This window comes from Chelonia mydas, chromosome 9 (assembly GCF_015237465.2).
Source record: "Chelonia mydas isolate rCheMyd1 chromosome 9, rCheMyd1.pri.v2, whole genome shotgun sequence".
NCBI lineage: Eukaryota > Metazoa > Chordata > Testudines > Cheloniidae > Chelonia > Chelonia mydas.
In genome coordinates, this window is record NC_057855.1 from 22,044,533 (window position 1) to 22,058,794 (window position 14,262).

General features: G+C 40.4%; 1 protein-coding gene across 19 annotated transcripts in view; it reads left to right on the plus strand.

Moving 5' to 3' along the window:
• Positions 1–13,889, plus strand: part of LOC102943562 (NACHT, LRR and PYD domains-containing protein 1b allele 5) — a 39,235-nt gene extending 25,346 nt beyond the window's left edge. For 9 of the 19 annotated variants that reach the window (XM_037908551.2, XM_043522142.1, XM_037908553.2 and 6 more), the window contains 10 exons: positions 2,085–2,128; positions 2,229–2,278; positions 3,361–3,581; positions 3,669–3,919; positions 5,251–5,385; positions 5,762–5,900; positions 7,223–7,276; positions 9,218–9,298; positions 11,710–11,982; positions 12,677–13,889. In XM_037908551.2, coding sequence (XP_037764479.2) covers positions 2,085–2,128; positions 2,229–2,278; positions 3,361–3,581; positions 3,669–3,919; positions 5,251–5,385; positions 5,762–5,900; positions 7,223–7,276; positions 9,218–9,298; positions 11,710–11,982; positions 12,677–12,696 — 1,268 coding nt within the window. In that variant the 3' untranslated portion in view covers positions 12,697–13,889. Of the gene's footprint in view, positions 1–1,944; positions 1,990–2,084; positions 2,129–2,228; positions 2,279–3,360; positions 3,582–3,668; positions 3,920–5,250; positions 5,386–5,761; positions 5,901–7,222; positions 7,277–9,217; positions 9,299–11,709; positions 11,983–12,676 lie in introns of all 19 variants that reach the window. The other 10 variants (XM_037908546.2, XM_037908547.2, XM_037908548.2 and 7 more) reach the window with 3 other exon arrangements.
• Positions 13,890–14,262: the final 373 nt, after the last annotated feature.

Genomic DNA, 14,262 nt, shown 5'->3' on the forward strand with positions numbered 1-14,262 from the left:
GTAACCGAGGAGCTGAGGGAGGGGGAAGGAGCCTAGGAGTGGACCTGGAGGATGTTGGGTGTAGGTGTGAGAAGCTTTTTGGGGGGGAGGGGGATTGTTAGGGAGTTGGGAAGCCTCCCCCATGCAGACCCTGGCTGACCCCAAGCCTCTCCCATTCAGTCAGTCACATCTGCCCCCGTCCCTGCACTCCCCATCCCCATGGGTCTCTGCAGCCCCTCTCCTTCATCCCCAGGCTCAACATTGTCACTCCACTAACTCCTGAGCCCATGCCCCAGTCTGTCCCCCTACTAGCCATTCTGAACCCCAGTCTGTGACCCTCTAGCAGCCCCGTATGCCCTACTCTGTCTGAACCTGGCTCTGCGGCATGGTGCTGTGATAAACTTCTACTTCTGGGGGAGTTCTACAGCACTGGGCATCAAATTTTTTCCCCCACAGAAAATACATTCACCCCAGAAGTGCTGTAGTTCCGCCTTTTGCCTACCAGAGGCTGCTGTGGTGCCAGAGCAGCTGGCTGTGTTCAGGGTTCACACACTTTTCCAATGGGTTTCCCGAAAGGGGATGGGGGATTGAGGTCAGACAAAGAGCCAGTGGTGGTGGGAACTGGAATAGCTGGGCAAGGATAGCGGTACAAGAAGACCAGGGTTGGAAGATTGGGACTGGCTGGACAAGGTGACTGGAACTGGGATGAGGAGCCTGGAGGGGTGGAGACTGGGACTGGATAGACAAGGCGAATGGGATTGGGAGGAAAAGGTGTGTGAGGTATGTAGGAAACTGGGTTGGGGAGCTGAGGGGAGAAGCAGAACTGGCATAGGGACAGGCTGGAGGGGACATGGGCAGAAGGGGTCAGGGTTGTGGGGAACAAGAGCGAAAGGGTCTGTGACTTCTGTGACTCCTCACAGCATTTCTCTGCTGTCAGCAAATACCTGGGAAACCCGTTGGCAAAGTGTGTGTGTGTGATCCCCATCTGCTGCTGATCCCTAGAAGATGACAGCCTACTACAGCTATCTGTTACTCTGTTACCTCCATGGCAAGGGTCTGTGCTGTAGATCTAAAGGTTCCTATCCTACCGACGAACACGTAGGGGTCAGTATGATTCCACCTGCTGATTCCAGTTTCTGTTTTTGAAACCCTAAAATATTACACACACAAAAACCTATGTGAAAAGAATATTAAGGTTGTAAAGGCAAACACTGGAAAATTAGGAGATGTTAGAATTAAGGTGGCCCATGCCCTCTTATGCATACACATTATGATAGAGTCTTTGTGCTTACTTTCATAGAACCCTGAAATTTGTCCATTATTTCATACATTCTTAAATGTGAAGGCCATAAGGGACCATTTTGATCATCTAATCCCTCCTCTTGCATGACACAGGCCATATATTTAACCCAGTGATTTCTGCATGTATGCTAACAATTTGTGGTTGAACCACGAGAGTTAACGGAAAAACAACACTTAAACATAGGTTACCATGTGCCTTGGACAGTTAAGAGAGAAATACAGTATTGATGAACGAGTTTTTATTTTTATTTACATTTAAATCAGACTTTATGAATCTCATGGGTCTGATTCTATGATGTGAATTGAAATAAAGGAGTTGAGGTTGCTGATGAGGGAAGGGAATAGTAGCTTCATTTTTTTTGGGTAGGCAGTTGAAGTCAGTAGGGTTGTGCCAGTGCACCTGTGAGCAGAAATTTGCCCAGAGGGCTGATGGATTTGATATATGGTGTATTTCTGCAAAATATCACTGGATTAAGCAGTGGAAAAAACTAGAATCAAAGGGAGGTTAGAATGTTTAGAGCCGGTGGAAGGGTATTAAAAAAGATCATCCTCCGCTTTATTTTATGCAAAAGCTTTGACTAGGGCCTGTTTCAGTTTGAGTATAGTTCATTATACATAATTGTGTATGAAATGTGTATTTTATAGAAGTAATCATTTTTATAGATGAAGAATTGGAAAAGAATGAATTGCTGCCACCTGTTGAATCAGGTTTGAATGGATCTTGTTGAAATTGTGCATCTGACAATTTTTAATAATTTTTCATTTTAAAGAGTTGATTTTTACCTCTGTTTTTTTTCATTTAGAGGCTAATAGCCAATTTCGCTGTGAACATGTCAAGACTGAACATGTACGTTTTTAAAATCCACATGAGAATTTGTGTTAGTATTTTGCAAATTGTAATTCTGCAAAATTTGTGCCTCACCAAATTTATTCATTTATACATACAGAACCAGAAAGAGCAAGTGACCCCCAGAAGACTTCCCAGAGGACAATTTTGGTAGGTATTGTTTAATGTAATTGGTGAATGTTTACATTGTCCAGCTCAAAATGCTTCTATCTTCAGCTGAATTACATAAGCGATTAATTTATCCTATGTATCCTGCTTAGTAGCATGTTTATAATTGTAAGTGAAGATGTCTCAAAATCCATTAAAAATAAACAGTTCATTACTCTCATCAGCACTAGCTTCTGGGTCCAATCCAGCAAAATTTAACTTGAAGTATGTGAGCAGTCTCATTGAAGTAATAAAAGTTAAGCACGTGCTTAAGTCCTAGTCCGAGGCTTCTGTAAAGTGTCTTGTTCTGTAATTCCCTTTTTTCACCTGAACTTGTCTAGACGTTGTGTACTTTCCATTTGAATGTCTGCCTTGCCACAGTTATTCATGCATTTCTCACCTCTGCATTGGATTACTGTAATGTGCTTTACTTTGGATTAGTTCTGAATATCACTCAGGTTATATCTATATAGCAGCTGGGAGGGTGATTCCCAGCATGGGCAGACAGATGTGCTAGGTCTGCTTGAGCTAGCGTGCTAAAAATACTGTGGCTGCGGTGGCAAGAGTGGCAGCTCGAGCTGGCTGTCCGTGCCACCCTGTCCACACTTCTGTTTTAGCACAATAGCTTGAACAGAACTAGTATGTGTCTGCCTGCCTGCATGGGGAATCACTCTCCGAGCTGCTGTGTAGACATACCCTCAGAAACTTCAGCTAAGGTCTGGTCCAACATCCATTGGAAGTCAATAGGAGTTGGTTTGAGCCCCTAGTGTGGGTAGCAACTCTCCACTTTACCTGTGTATCAAGCTCTGCACTGGTTTGGACTTCCTCCATTCCTGCATTCATTTAGCTGACACGCTAAAAAAACAAACAAACAAGCTTAGGCTTAATCTTTAAAAAAAAAATGAAATAAAAAGATTTTATGTGCTATTTTCCATGCTGTTCTTGGTGGGGAGAAAACCTCAAAGGAACGAGTCATTTTTAAAAAATAATTTATCTCATATGAACCACTTTTAAACAAATCACATTACGTGATATTTAATATGTAATGAAAGTTAAACTGTATTCGTCACATTTGTCCAATACAGGTTGAAGCTGGAGGCAGAGGGAACTTACCAATGTACTGTTACAGGCTTGATTTTCGATGTAACCAAGGCTGCTGTAATCAAATATTCTGTGTTGTCTTGGAGCAAATATGCTGATTATGTTAAAAAACCATGGATAGTCGGTGGCCCTATATTTGATGTCAGTTGTGACTCAGCCTCTGTTCTTACTTCCATTCAATTCCCACATTCCCTCAGCCTAAATGGTAAGTACTGTATATTGAGTTTGACAAATGTAGCTATCTATTACTATTCATTATAAGAAATGTTAATGTTTTGGTATCTCTTTGCAGATCATGAATCTGACATGACATTCAAAGTTTTACATATCAAAAGTACTGGTCCAGCATTTGAGCCTTCTGTTGATCATTCAATGACGCATGTCAAATGGCATGTGAGTTCTCTCTCTCCAGTAGGACCGGTTATTCAAACACAAGAGCCAGTACAGTACGATGGGGCTGTAATTTTATACAAAGTTGTCAATAATCACCCTTCCTTATCATTTCGTGTGTATGTAGCAACAAATAACGATTCATTTATAAAGGTATGGTATGTTTTTTTAACTTACCAGTGGAAAGTGCTCAAATTCAATATAAATATGCCCAAATGTCGATCATTAAAATGTTGACATTGTCTTGTAGTTTAGGCCTCAGATCTGATGTACATTAAATTTATAATGTGGCCATGGTGTTGTAGACATAGAGAGTCTGATCTTCCAATAAAAAGAAAAGGAGTACTTGTGGCACCTTAGAGACTAACAAATTTATTTGAGCATAAGCTTTCGTGAGCTACAGCTCACTTCATCGGATGCATGCAGCTCACGAAAGCTTATGCTCAAATAAATTTGTTAGTCTCTAAGGTGCCACAAGTACTACTTTCTTTTTGTGGATACAGACTAACACGGCTGCTACTCTGAAACCTGATCTTCCAATAGAGTGTCTCACATGCCGGGGTCTAGGAGTCATTGGGAATTCCATGCATGGAGGGCTTGCAGGATCAGGATGAGGACCAGAATGGTTCAGCTCCCAGATTAGCTCATACTCTGTCATTCATTTTCAATGTTTGTGACAGAATTGACCTTTAAGCTGCCCCATGTAACATAACAGTGAGAGAATGATATTTGAAAGTTACTGAAGAATAGACACTTGGCAGGACTCACTCTGATCCAGTCGGCATTGTGATGCTGTTTGCAGGGGGCTATCAATAGGTCTGCTCCTTGCTTTATTCAGAGGAGGCTAAATATGAAGTCAACATGTCGGCAATTAGAACCCAGTCCTGCAAAGAATTGTGCACCCTCATTTCCCCTTTGAAGTTTTCTTATGGGCAGTGGAAAGTGGTCAGCACCTCAGAGGACAGGGTTCAATGAAACTAGAGAAGGTAGAAGAATGTTTCTCTGGTGGTTTCTTGCTAATGAATGCTTTTGTAAATTTGTATATTGCTTTTTGTAAGGCTTGTTGTGTGGAAAGGCACGTATGTGGTAAAAAGGATTATTAGTAATGAGCAGAAATGAAAGTTGTGAGTAGCACTTTAAAAAAAGCCCTATAGACAATCACATTCATTATTTGCGTAATGGGATATCATCCGAATGCAGTGGCTTACTGATCTGCACAGGGTGAAGGCTCCATCAGTATCTGATTGGAGAGGGATCTGGGTGCCTTGGGCACATAAACCTGTCCAGCTGTGAGTGAGAATATATCCCATGATCAGTAAATGTTTGATTTGACTATTTACTTTCCAAGGAAAAGCATCACCATCCATTAATAAAACTGGGGATATAGAAAACCACAAGGAAGTTTAGAAGCACATCATTGTTTATGAAATTCTTTAATTTGTAAACCAGGATGAGTATCAAGTAAATGTATTTTTAAATTTTAGGATATCTCGAAAGCAGTAAAACATTCTGATAAGAAATTCATCAAAATTGACAAGCCCCCGGTTTGTCAAAAACGACTACAAAATGGAAAGAGATACAGATTAATTAGTGAGTCAGAAGCTGAAATAACTCCTGAGGTATGTTCTATATGAATACATAATTGGACTGTCAATGTGCATATCACAGCTCAGCTGCAAACATTTTGTGAAAAATACAGGTTTTATCATTTATACTCCTCATAAATTCAGGGCATGCATCTCTGTAAATGAATTCCAGCACATTTGTTTGTTATCATTACAGGAAAGCTATACCCTTAGAAACTCTACAACTATAGGGGTGAATCTGGGCCCCACATGAAATCACTGGCAAACTTCCTGTTGGCTTCATTGCTGCCAGGATTACACTCCAGATCTATGCCACAGCTTTTCCGAAAGCTGCCTTTTTATGTTTAAGCTATTTTAATGCTTACAGTAAATGTTTTAGCTTTTTTAAAAAACTGATTTACATTTTTAGGAAATTCAATTTGTTGATGGCTCTCTCTTAAAATTAAAAAGTTATATTGAAGTCTACTTGGAGCAACCTATGGAGTTTACATTATCTTTGATTGAACTCGAGTCTGAAGAAATTGTCTGGAAAGCAAAACTAAGAGAATGTGAGTATTTTTTGTGTTTGACTGAGCTATAGTTTGTTTCTGTTGAAAACTTGTGCAAGTTTGGGTCAAATTCTGTTTCCGTTGAGGTCACCAGATCTGGAGCTGAAAGTGCCAAAACACTAGGAAAAGGCAGCTGTGATTCTTGTGGCTAGGACAGAGGCAGGGAATATTGGAAAACGTAATGTAATTTATTTTAATTTAAATATTATATATAATATAAAATATCTCAACATTTTATAACTTTTATTTTGTGGGTTTACACATGTACTGCAGCAGAAGTGCAGTTATGAGAGCATAACATCATTACAGTCTCAGAAATGAGAATGGCAAAATATATTTTCCATTTTGGTTAATAATATATGTATAATATACATTTGAAAAAGAGCAAAGGCCTGAATATATATTTACATGAGCATAATATAAATATGAATTTACCTAAAACACTAGAAGTAGAGCATTGAGTACTCTGATTTAATTTATGGTACATGGTGAAACTTTACCCTGCGAAATATTTATTTATTTGTTTGTTTATTTGTATAGCTAATATTATCCAAATTTTCAGATAACCAAGACTGATAGATGCCCAACAATCAATGTAAAATAAATATTTGTACAATACAGAGTTTTATGACTTTAGATCTAGTGATATAATGATAATGATAGTAATATTGTTCTTTGTTATTTTCCAAAATGCTTGTTCCCTGTTTTACCCAAGTAGATAGATTTTCTAACAAGCTGCTATTCATTATGAAAGTCTGTAGGGATGTGAATGAATCTCGGTAATGAAATAAATACAGAAAGGAATAGATATTAGGATATTTGGGAACTGTGTTTCAAAAAAGATTTGGTTCATGAATGTTATGTAAATATCATGTTGTGCTGATTTAGAATGACATAACACTGTAGTAGAACCTTGCTTATTTACACTAATGACTGAGAACCCATTAGAAGATGGTCAGAATTAGCCAAGGGTTAAATCTTAACTTCCATGGGTTTGGATCAGGCTGTTTATCAACTGACCAAACAGTAAAAATTGAAAGAATTTCACATTGCAGAGTAGACTGTTTTAATTTATTTTAGAAAGGGTGGCTGAGTTCTAATTATTAAAGATAATACATCATATTATACATGCTGTGAAATATTTGATAAAAGTAACAAAATCATAGCAAAGTGATCTCATTACAGTACCCTACTGTTAAATCTTTGCTGAGCAGTGGAAGAGACTAATAATTTTTCTGTGTGAGAATTATTGGATTTGTGGATTAGCAGAGAATTATTGTAGTGCCTTTCATTTACTCCAGAAAACATTTATATTTTAACAGGTGACTGGATACTACATGACCAGAACAAGAATGAGCAGAAAAGAAACACAGTCAGTAAGTTATTTAAAAGAAAAGTGGGTACTACATTATTTCTATTCTTTACAACTTGCTTGTGCTGTGTAAGGTTCCTCCCTCTTGGGGTTAGTGCACCCCCTTCCAGCAGCGTTGGGGTGTCGGTAGGTTGGCTGGATGTTTGTCAGGATGGCCTGACTTGCAGCCATGTAACTGCCCTATTAGCACTTCCCATCTCTACCAGGGGGCGCAGCACACTGCCCATTAGCAGGGGTCCCCAGTCCCTGGTTGGGGTGCATAACAACAGTCTGTGACTCCAGCCCTGCGGAGTTAGGGTTGCCAGGTGTCCAGTTTTCAACCAGAAAGTCTGGTAGAAAAAGGGACCTGACAATGTCCGGTCAAATGTACTGACTAGACACCCAAAGTCTGGTTACTGTGGGCAAGGGAGGGGGGGAGGTGCTGGGTCATCACCTGCGCCCATAGGCGACGACTTCCCCTCTGCCTGGTGGGTGCTTGACCCTCCTGCCCCGCCCCTGTCCGCCTCTTCCCACCCCTTTACCGCCCTCACCCCACCCCCATTCCACCCCTTCCCCAAAGTCCCCGCCCCTTTTCTGCCCCCATTCCACCCCCTTCCCCCAAGTCCCCACCCCTTATCTGGCTCCTCCTCTGAGCGCGCTGCGTCCCCGCTCCTCCCCCTCCCTCCAGGAAAGTGCTAAGTGCTGCCAAACAGCTGTTAGGCGGTGGGGGTGGAGGGGTGGGAAGCGCTGGGAGGGAGGGGGAGGAGCGGGGATAAGGCGCACTTGGGAGGGGGGAGGCAGTAAGGCGGGGGATGGGGGAACTTGGCTGCCGGTGGGTGGCTCCAGCTCCGGAGCACTCACAGAGTCGGCGCCTATGCTTGCGCCAGCTCCTACTCAGCTGGGGCTGCCTCCTACCTACACCGGGAAACTGCAGCTCCCAGTCCTGGCTCCACAGGCAAGTCCCCCCTGACCTGGACGGAGGGGAGTGTGCGGGAGAGGGAAACAGCAGTGAGCAATGGGGGGAAGAGAAGCGAACAAGGCGGGGCCTCGGGGGCAGGGGCGGGGCCTCAGCGGGAAGAGGAGGGGCAGTTCCGGCCCTCCTGCTGGAGTGTCCGTTTTTTAAATATTACAAAGTTGGCAACCCCAATTGGAGTGTGGGGATTGATCAATGAAACAGTCTATTGCCCTCGGCCTGCTGGCCGGGGCAGGCAACCACCAAACAGTCTCTGGGCTCAGGTCCCTTTGGGAATTGTTCTGAGCAACAGTTACTGGCTCAGGCCTAAGGTTTCATGCCCGGCCAGCTCCTGAGTGTGGGGTGGGGAAAGGGGACCCATGCCCATCCTGATCCACCGGGTGTCAGCCCAGGAGCCTAGCAGTGGAAGACAATCCCACCAGGGGCTCAGCAGGGAAGCGGGCGGTTGCTGCTTTGCAGCTCAGCAGCCCAACTGGACCAATGTCTGGTTTCGCTGGGCAACTTCCTACCAGTTCCTGCGGGTGTCATTCCGTTGCAGCCCAGCTGTGGCTCACAGGCTTGCAGTTGGGTGGCCCTTGCTCCAGTCTCTCCCCAGTGTCTTCTGTCTTCTGGGGCAGTAGGTTGCTGGTCTTTGCCGCAACTGGTCGTGGACCTCACTGAGGGCTCAACTCTCTGAGAGAGCTGTCTGCCTCGTTCTCTGGTCCAGCCGAACTGAACTGCAGGGCCCTACTCTTATACTTCCTGCCCTGCCCCTGCACTTCCTGGGGAGGGTGGGACAGGGTTAGCTGCGCCTAGCAAATGAAAGATTATTTCATGTGATGAAACCTCCAGGAATATGTCCAACCAAACTTGGCAACCCTAGCTGTGCCTCCCAAGGGAAGTAAACCCCCTCTGCACTGGAGAGAGGCCACTCTGCTTCAGTACCTGCTGATTAAGCACAGGAAAAGAATATATGAAACAAAAAAATAAAATCAGTTGTCATCTACTCCTTAGGAAACAGAAGACGGAAATCAAGCAACAGCCTTTCTGACGAAGAATTTTATAATAAAAGGCTAAAGGGTAGAGATATTTCAGGTAGAGAATTTTTGTGTGATTCAAAAATATTTGTTTATGGTTCATTTTATACTATTTATTTATTTATTAGGGCTAAATGTTAAATTGGCCTCCACAAATCTGACCACAGAATTTATGGGGACAGAAACCTGCATCTGTGGATGCAGAAGGCATCAATATACCTCATTCGTAGGAACAAATGTTTGCTTGTATGACCACAGGTTGATGCTATAAATTAGGTGAGTGCATACATCAAGACAAAAGAGCTGCTTTTGAAGAATTTTTGCTATAGTGCTGGATTTTTTTTCCAGAAGAATTCTCCACCCAACAACTGGGACCGGATTTTCTCAAAGTTCAGCTCCCATTCTGGCATCTGAAAGTAATAGCCTGATTTTTCAGAAGTGGTCAGCACCCAGTAGCTCTCATTGAGATGTCAATGGGACTCAAGCACATGCTTATGTACTTTGCTGAATTAGGGCCTTAATTCAATACGTTCCAATATCGGATGCACCTGCTGCTACTGGATATGCTAACAGATAACAGGTTGCACGGATAATTCTAGATGCCTCTAAGAACCTTAGCTTTATTTTTCTTCCAAACATATTGCTAAAAGTTCAGCCTTGCTGGCTTTCCTAATGGTTACTCTGAGAAATTATAGACATGCTGGGGTTAATCACCAAAATATCGTACAGAGGAGTATCATATTACAGTAGACATTACAATATTCAAAATTGTACATTTGGATCCAGTTTCTGTTTACAATTTCATGTATATAAAGTTTTAAGTCAGAGCTTTACATTACATTTTTAACCCCTGCTTTACAGTGTTTGAATTCTGTCCAGGAAAGGGATACATCTTTTGCTTCCAGTACCTATTTTTGCATGGTCAGCTCATCCAAAGAAAATAATGATAATGTCTGAATAAGGTGATATTCAAGAAATGCAGAAAGAATCAGCAAAAAAAACAAGGAGTACTTGTGGCACCTTAGAGACTAGTAAATTTATTTGGGTATAAGCTTTCGTGGGCTAAAACCCACTTTATCAGATGCATGCAGTGGACAATACAGTAGGAAGATATATACACACAGAGAACATGAAAAAATGAGTGTTGCCATACCAACTGTAACGAGACTAATCAATTAAGATGGGCTATTATCAGCAGGAGGAAAAAAAACCTTTTGTAGTGATAATCAGGATGGCCCATTTCAAACAGTTGGCAAGAAGGTGTGAGTAACAGTAGGGGAAAAATTAGCATGGAGAAATAGTTTTTACTTTGTGTAATGACCCATCCACTCCCAGTCTTTATTCAAGCCTAATTTAATGGTGTCCAGTTTGCAAATTAATTCCAGTTCTGCAGTTTCTTGTTGGAGTCTGTTTCTGAAGTTTTTTAGTTGGAGAATTGCGACTTTTAGGTCTGAAATTGAGTGACCAGGGAGGTTGAAGTGTTCTCTGACTGGTTTTTGAATGTTATAATTCTTGACGTCTGATTTATGTCCATTTATTCTTTTGCGTAGAGATTGTCCGGTTTGGCCAATGTACATGGCAGAGGGGCATTGCTGGCACATGATGGCACATATCACACTGGTAGATGTGCAGGGGAACGAGCCTCTGATGGTGTGGCTGATGTGATTAGGTCCTATGATGGTGTCCCTTGAATAGATATGTGGACAGAGTTGGCAATGGGCTTTGTTGCAAGGATAGGTTCCTGGGTTAGTGTTTCATTTGCATGTCAATGATAGGCTCTCTCTGTATTTCTCTGTGGTGGCTTTTAGCCACTAGAGGGCGCTATTTAATCATTTAAAAACTTCATTTACAGTATTTTATAAAATGATCCATTGAAAGAAAAATCTGATTAGACCATTGAGGTTCTGACTAGATAGATATAATCATGCAGGTTGTGACTTCTTACTAAAGTAATTATTAGAAAGGTATAATAATCATCGTTATCTGTAAGGAGTAGCACACTTTAAGATAGACTGTTATGTTAGATACCTGCATTTTTCAGGTGATTGAAGGAACTTGGCTTTCAGCTTAATGCTGCATATGCAACTGAAGTATCTGGGTATTCTGTATAACAGCATACCTAGATGTTTCAGACTTGTGGATTTTTTCCACTAGACAAGTAGCTGTTCATGATCAGAAAAAAATTTCAAGTCCTGGGCACAAAAACTAAATTTAAGATATTTTTGCGACCTAGGACATTTTGCACTTCTTCTTCAGGCGACTTTTCATCACTCCTGATGCTTACTTTGCTTGTCTTGTCAGTTCCTGTACTGCCTGGTAAGCTAGTAAGTCAGTACAGTTTTCATTAGTCAGCATTATAGCAGCATCAATAAATGAAGTGAAAATGCAGCTTCAGCTCACTGACTAATATGATCACCTTCGTCGTATGTCTCCTTGTTGCAGCTGATTTGTATCCTGTGTGTTTTTTAGATGGAACTAAAGCTAAAACTACGTTAACTGATCAGCAACTGATGACTCTTGCAAAGAAGATGGGTAAAGACTGGAAAGAAATTGCCATTGAATGTCTTAAGTTAGAAATGAAGGATATTCAGCAGATTCAGGCAAAAGAAGAAGAGGTTAATGTTCATAAATTCCTGATGTTGGAGAAGTGGAGGAAAGGTGAAAAGAGTAATGGAACTGCGCAAAATTTGTATGACAGTCTCAAGGATCATGTGTCATATGAAATAATACAGATACTGGAAGGTACACTTCAACTTTTCTTTATACTTCATTATGTGATTGTGTTTCAGACATGCTTCTGGTTTCAGTATCAGAGAATTCACTAGACATCCTAATATATATTTTTGTTGTGTAAATAAAACATGAAGTTTTAACCCGTAATGTTGATTCAAGTGTTTTTCATTCTACTTTATAATTATAGTAGTTTATACTTGCTTTTTGAAAAAATATTTTGGAGTGACTAATACTTAGAACAGTTGTTATAGCTTCATGTCAGTTAAAATCAACCACCCTTATAAACCCAAGCAAAATCTTATTTTTATTATGGAGCTCATTGCAGAAATGTCTGTAGCTTTGTTCCTAGATATTTTAGTAACATTGAAGGTGCACTTTTACCCAAGCTTATTGCAGCCTTGATCGTGCAAACACTTCTGTATGTACTTAACTTTATGCACTTTGATTTCAGTGGGACTACTCATGTTTGTAAAGTCAAGCATGTGCAGGGCTGTTTGGAGAATTGGAGCCTAAACTGATCCAGGGAAAGTCTTTCTGAAGGGGAAAATTAGCTTAAAATTATATCTGTACAGTGTCATAAGATTTTTATGTACATTTATTACTATTATTATTATTATTATTACTATTATTACTATTTAACAATTCTATTGCAGTAGCACCTAGAGGCCAACTAATATATACATATGTGTATTCATTTCTTCAGGTTTTTTGAAGCAGACATGAGTTCATGGAGAAACAGCTAAAAGGAGAACTCTCAGGGACATTCAGCTGCATAATGGTTTAAACTTTTCATACTGTTTAAATGTGATTTAATTGTGGACTCTCTCTACAGTTTGGAACTCAGGAGACCAGTTATGAAGATACAAGCCATAAACAATCTTTGGAAAAGTTTAGACAAAACATTATTTTGGGAAAGAGTGTAAACTGAATTTTGCACCAATGTAAATGAATTTAACATTTTCAGGAGTAATTGTTCAAATGTTTGGATACCAGTCAATTAACAATATAGTTGACACTGAAGCAGCAATCCTAATGCAATTTGAATCTCACACTGATTTCATGTCTCCTTTGAACCATTCCTGCTAGGTGCTGAGCAACTCATGTGAATTGCAGAGCTTTCTTAACCCACCCTTGAAAACAGCTCACCCTTTCCAACTATTTGACAATATTAAGCATTTTTATCCAGTTCCATGGGTGATTTCCACAGAGATTAGAAATGGCTTGGGGGGCTCATTAATGTACCTCTCATCATCACCTATAAAACAATAGTGCCAATTTCACTGGGTACAAAACATTTCTCTATACATACATTCAGAGGCTCAGGATGGGTTGCCATGTACATGGTGCATAAACCCATCATGGTAATGCAATTACATGATCATTTTGTGTGTTTCTGTATACCGCCTCTTTGCTAGGCTGGTCTTATGTTTATTCAAAGGTGAAACATTAGTTTCAATGTAGCACCAATATGTACTAAAGGCAGCTTTAACTTTTCTCTGTCAGGGCCGTGTTGGCTCCACGTGTCTAGTTGTTCACACATTTCTTATAAGCTGAGTTTGTATGTTGTATAGATTTTTGTTGTATTATAATCAGTGTAAAATTAAATGTTTTTTTTTTTTTACTGTTTTTAACTTAAAATGAACGTTAAAATGACAGGTGTGTAGGCTAGATATAGAAAATTTACTAAAGGATGCAGAAAAGCAAAAGGCCAATAGATAACTCAGCAAACAGGAAACACATTTATAGGTTCTTAAGTTTTTAAAATACTGTTATCTATAATACAGAAATGCTTCCTTGCAGGCAAGATTGTGGTCTAGTTTTAAGGGCTCCTGTGGATATCTCTGTATTGTCTGCCCTTGAATGTGTACTGGTTATGTGTGCTTTTTAAAATAGGAATAAAAACTGAGAAATACCTATATCTGCATTGGAATTTTGAGTTTTTAATATTTTATTCCACAAATAAAATATAATTTAAATTATATCACAATCTGATCTTATATCAGCGTTCATCTTTTCAGCCCTCTACCAGTTCACTGTTAGATGAAATCCCACTTACGCTTATATACATTCTTCTGTTTAGGGGTCTTTTATTCATGCTGATCTTATAAATCTGTTCTCAGCCTTCTGAAAATATGTATCTCTATAGTGCTATGTCCACTAACTATGAGTTTTTCTGGATCTTGCCCATAGCCTTTTTTTGTGTTAGGTGTGTTAATTTACTGTATGCCTTGTTCCAGTTTCTGAAGAACTTTCTGTAAAGTCCTGGAATATCCCCTCCACATTCTAGAC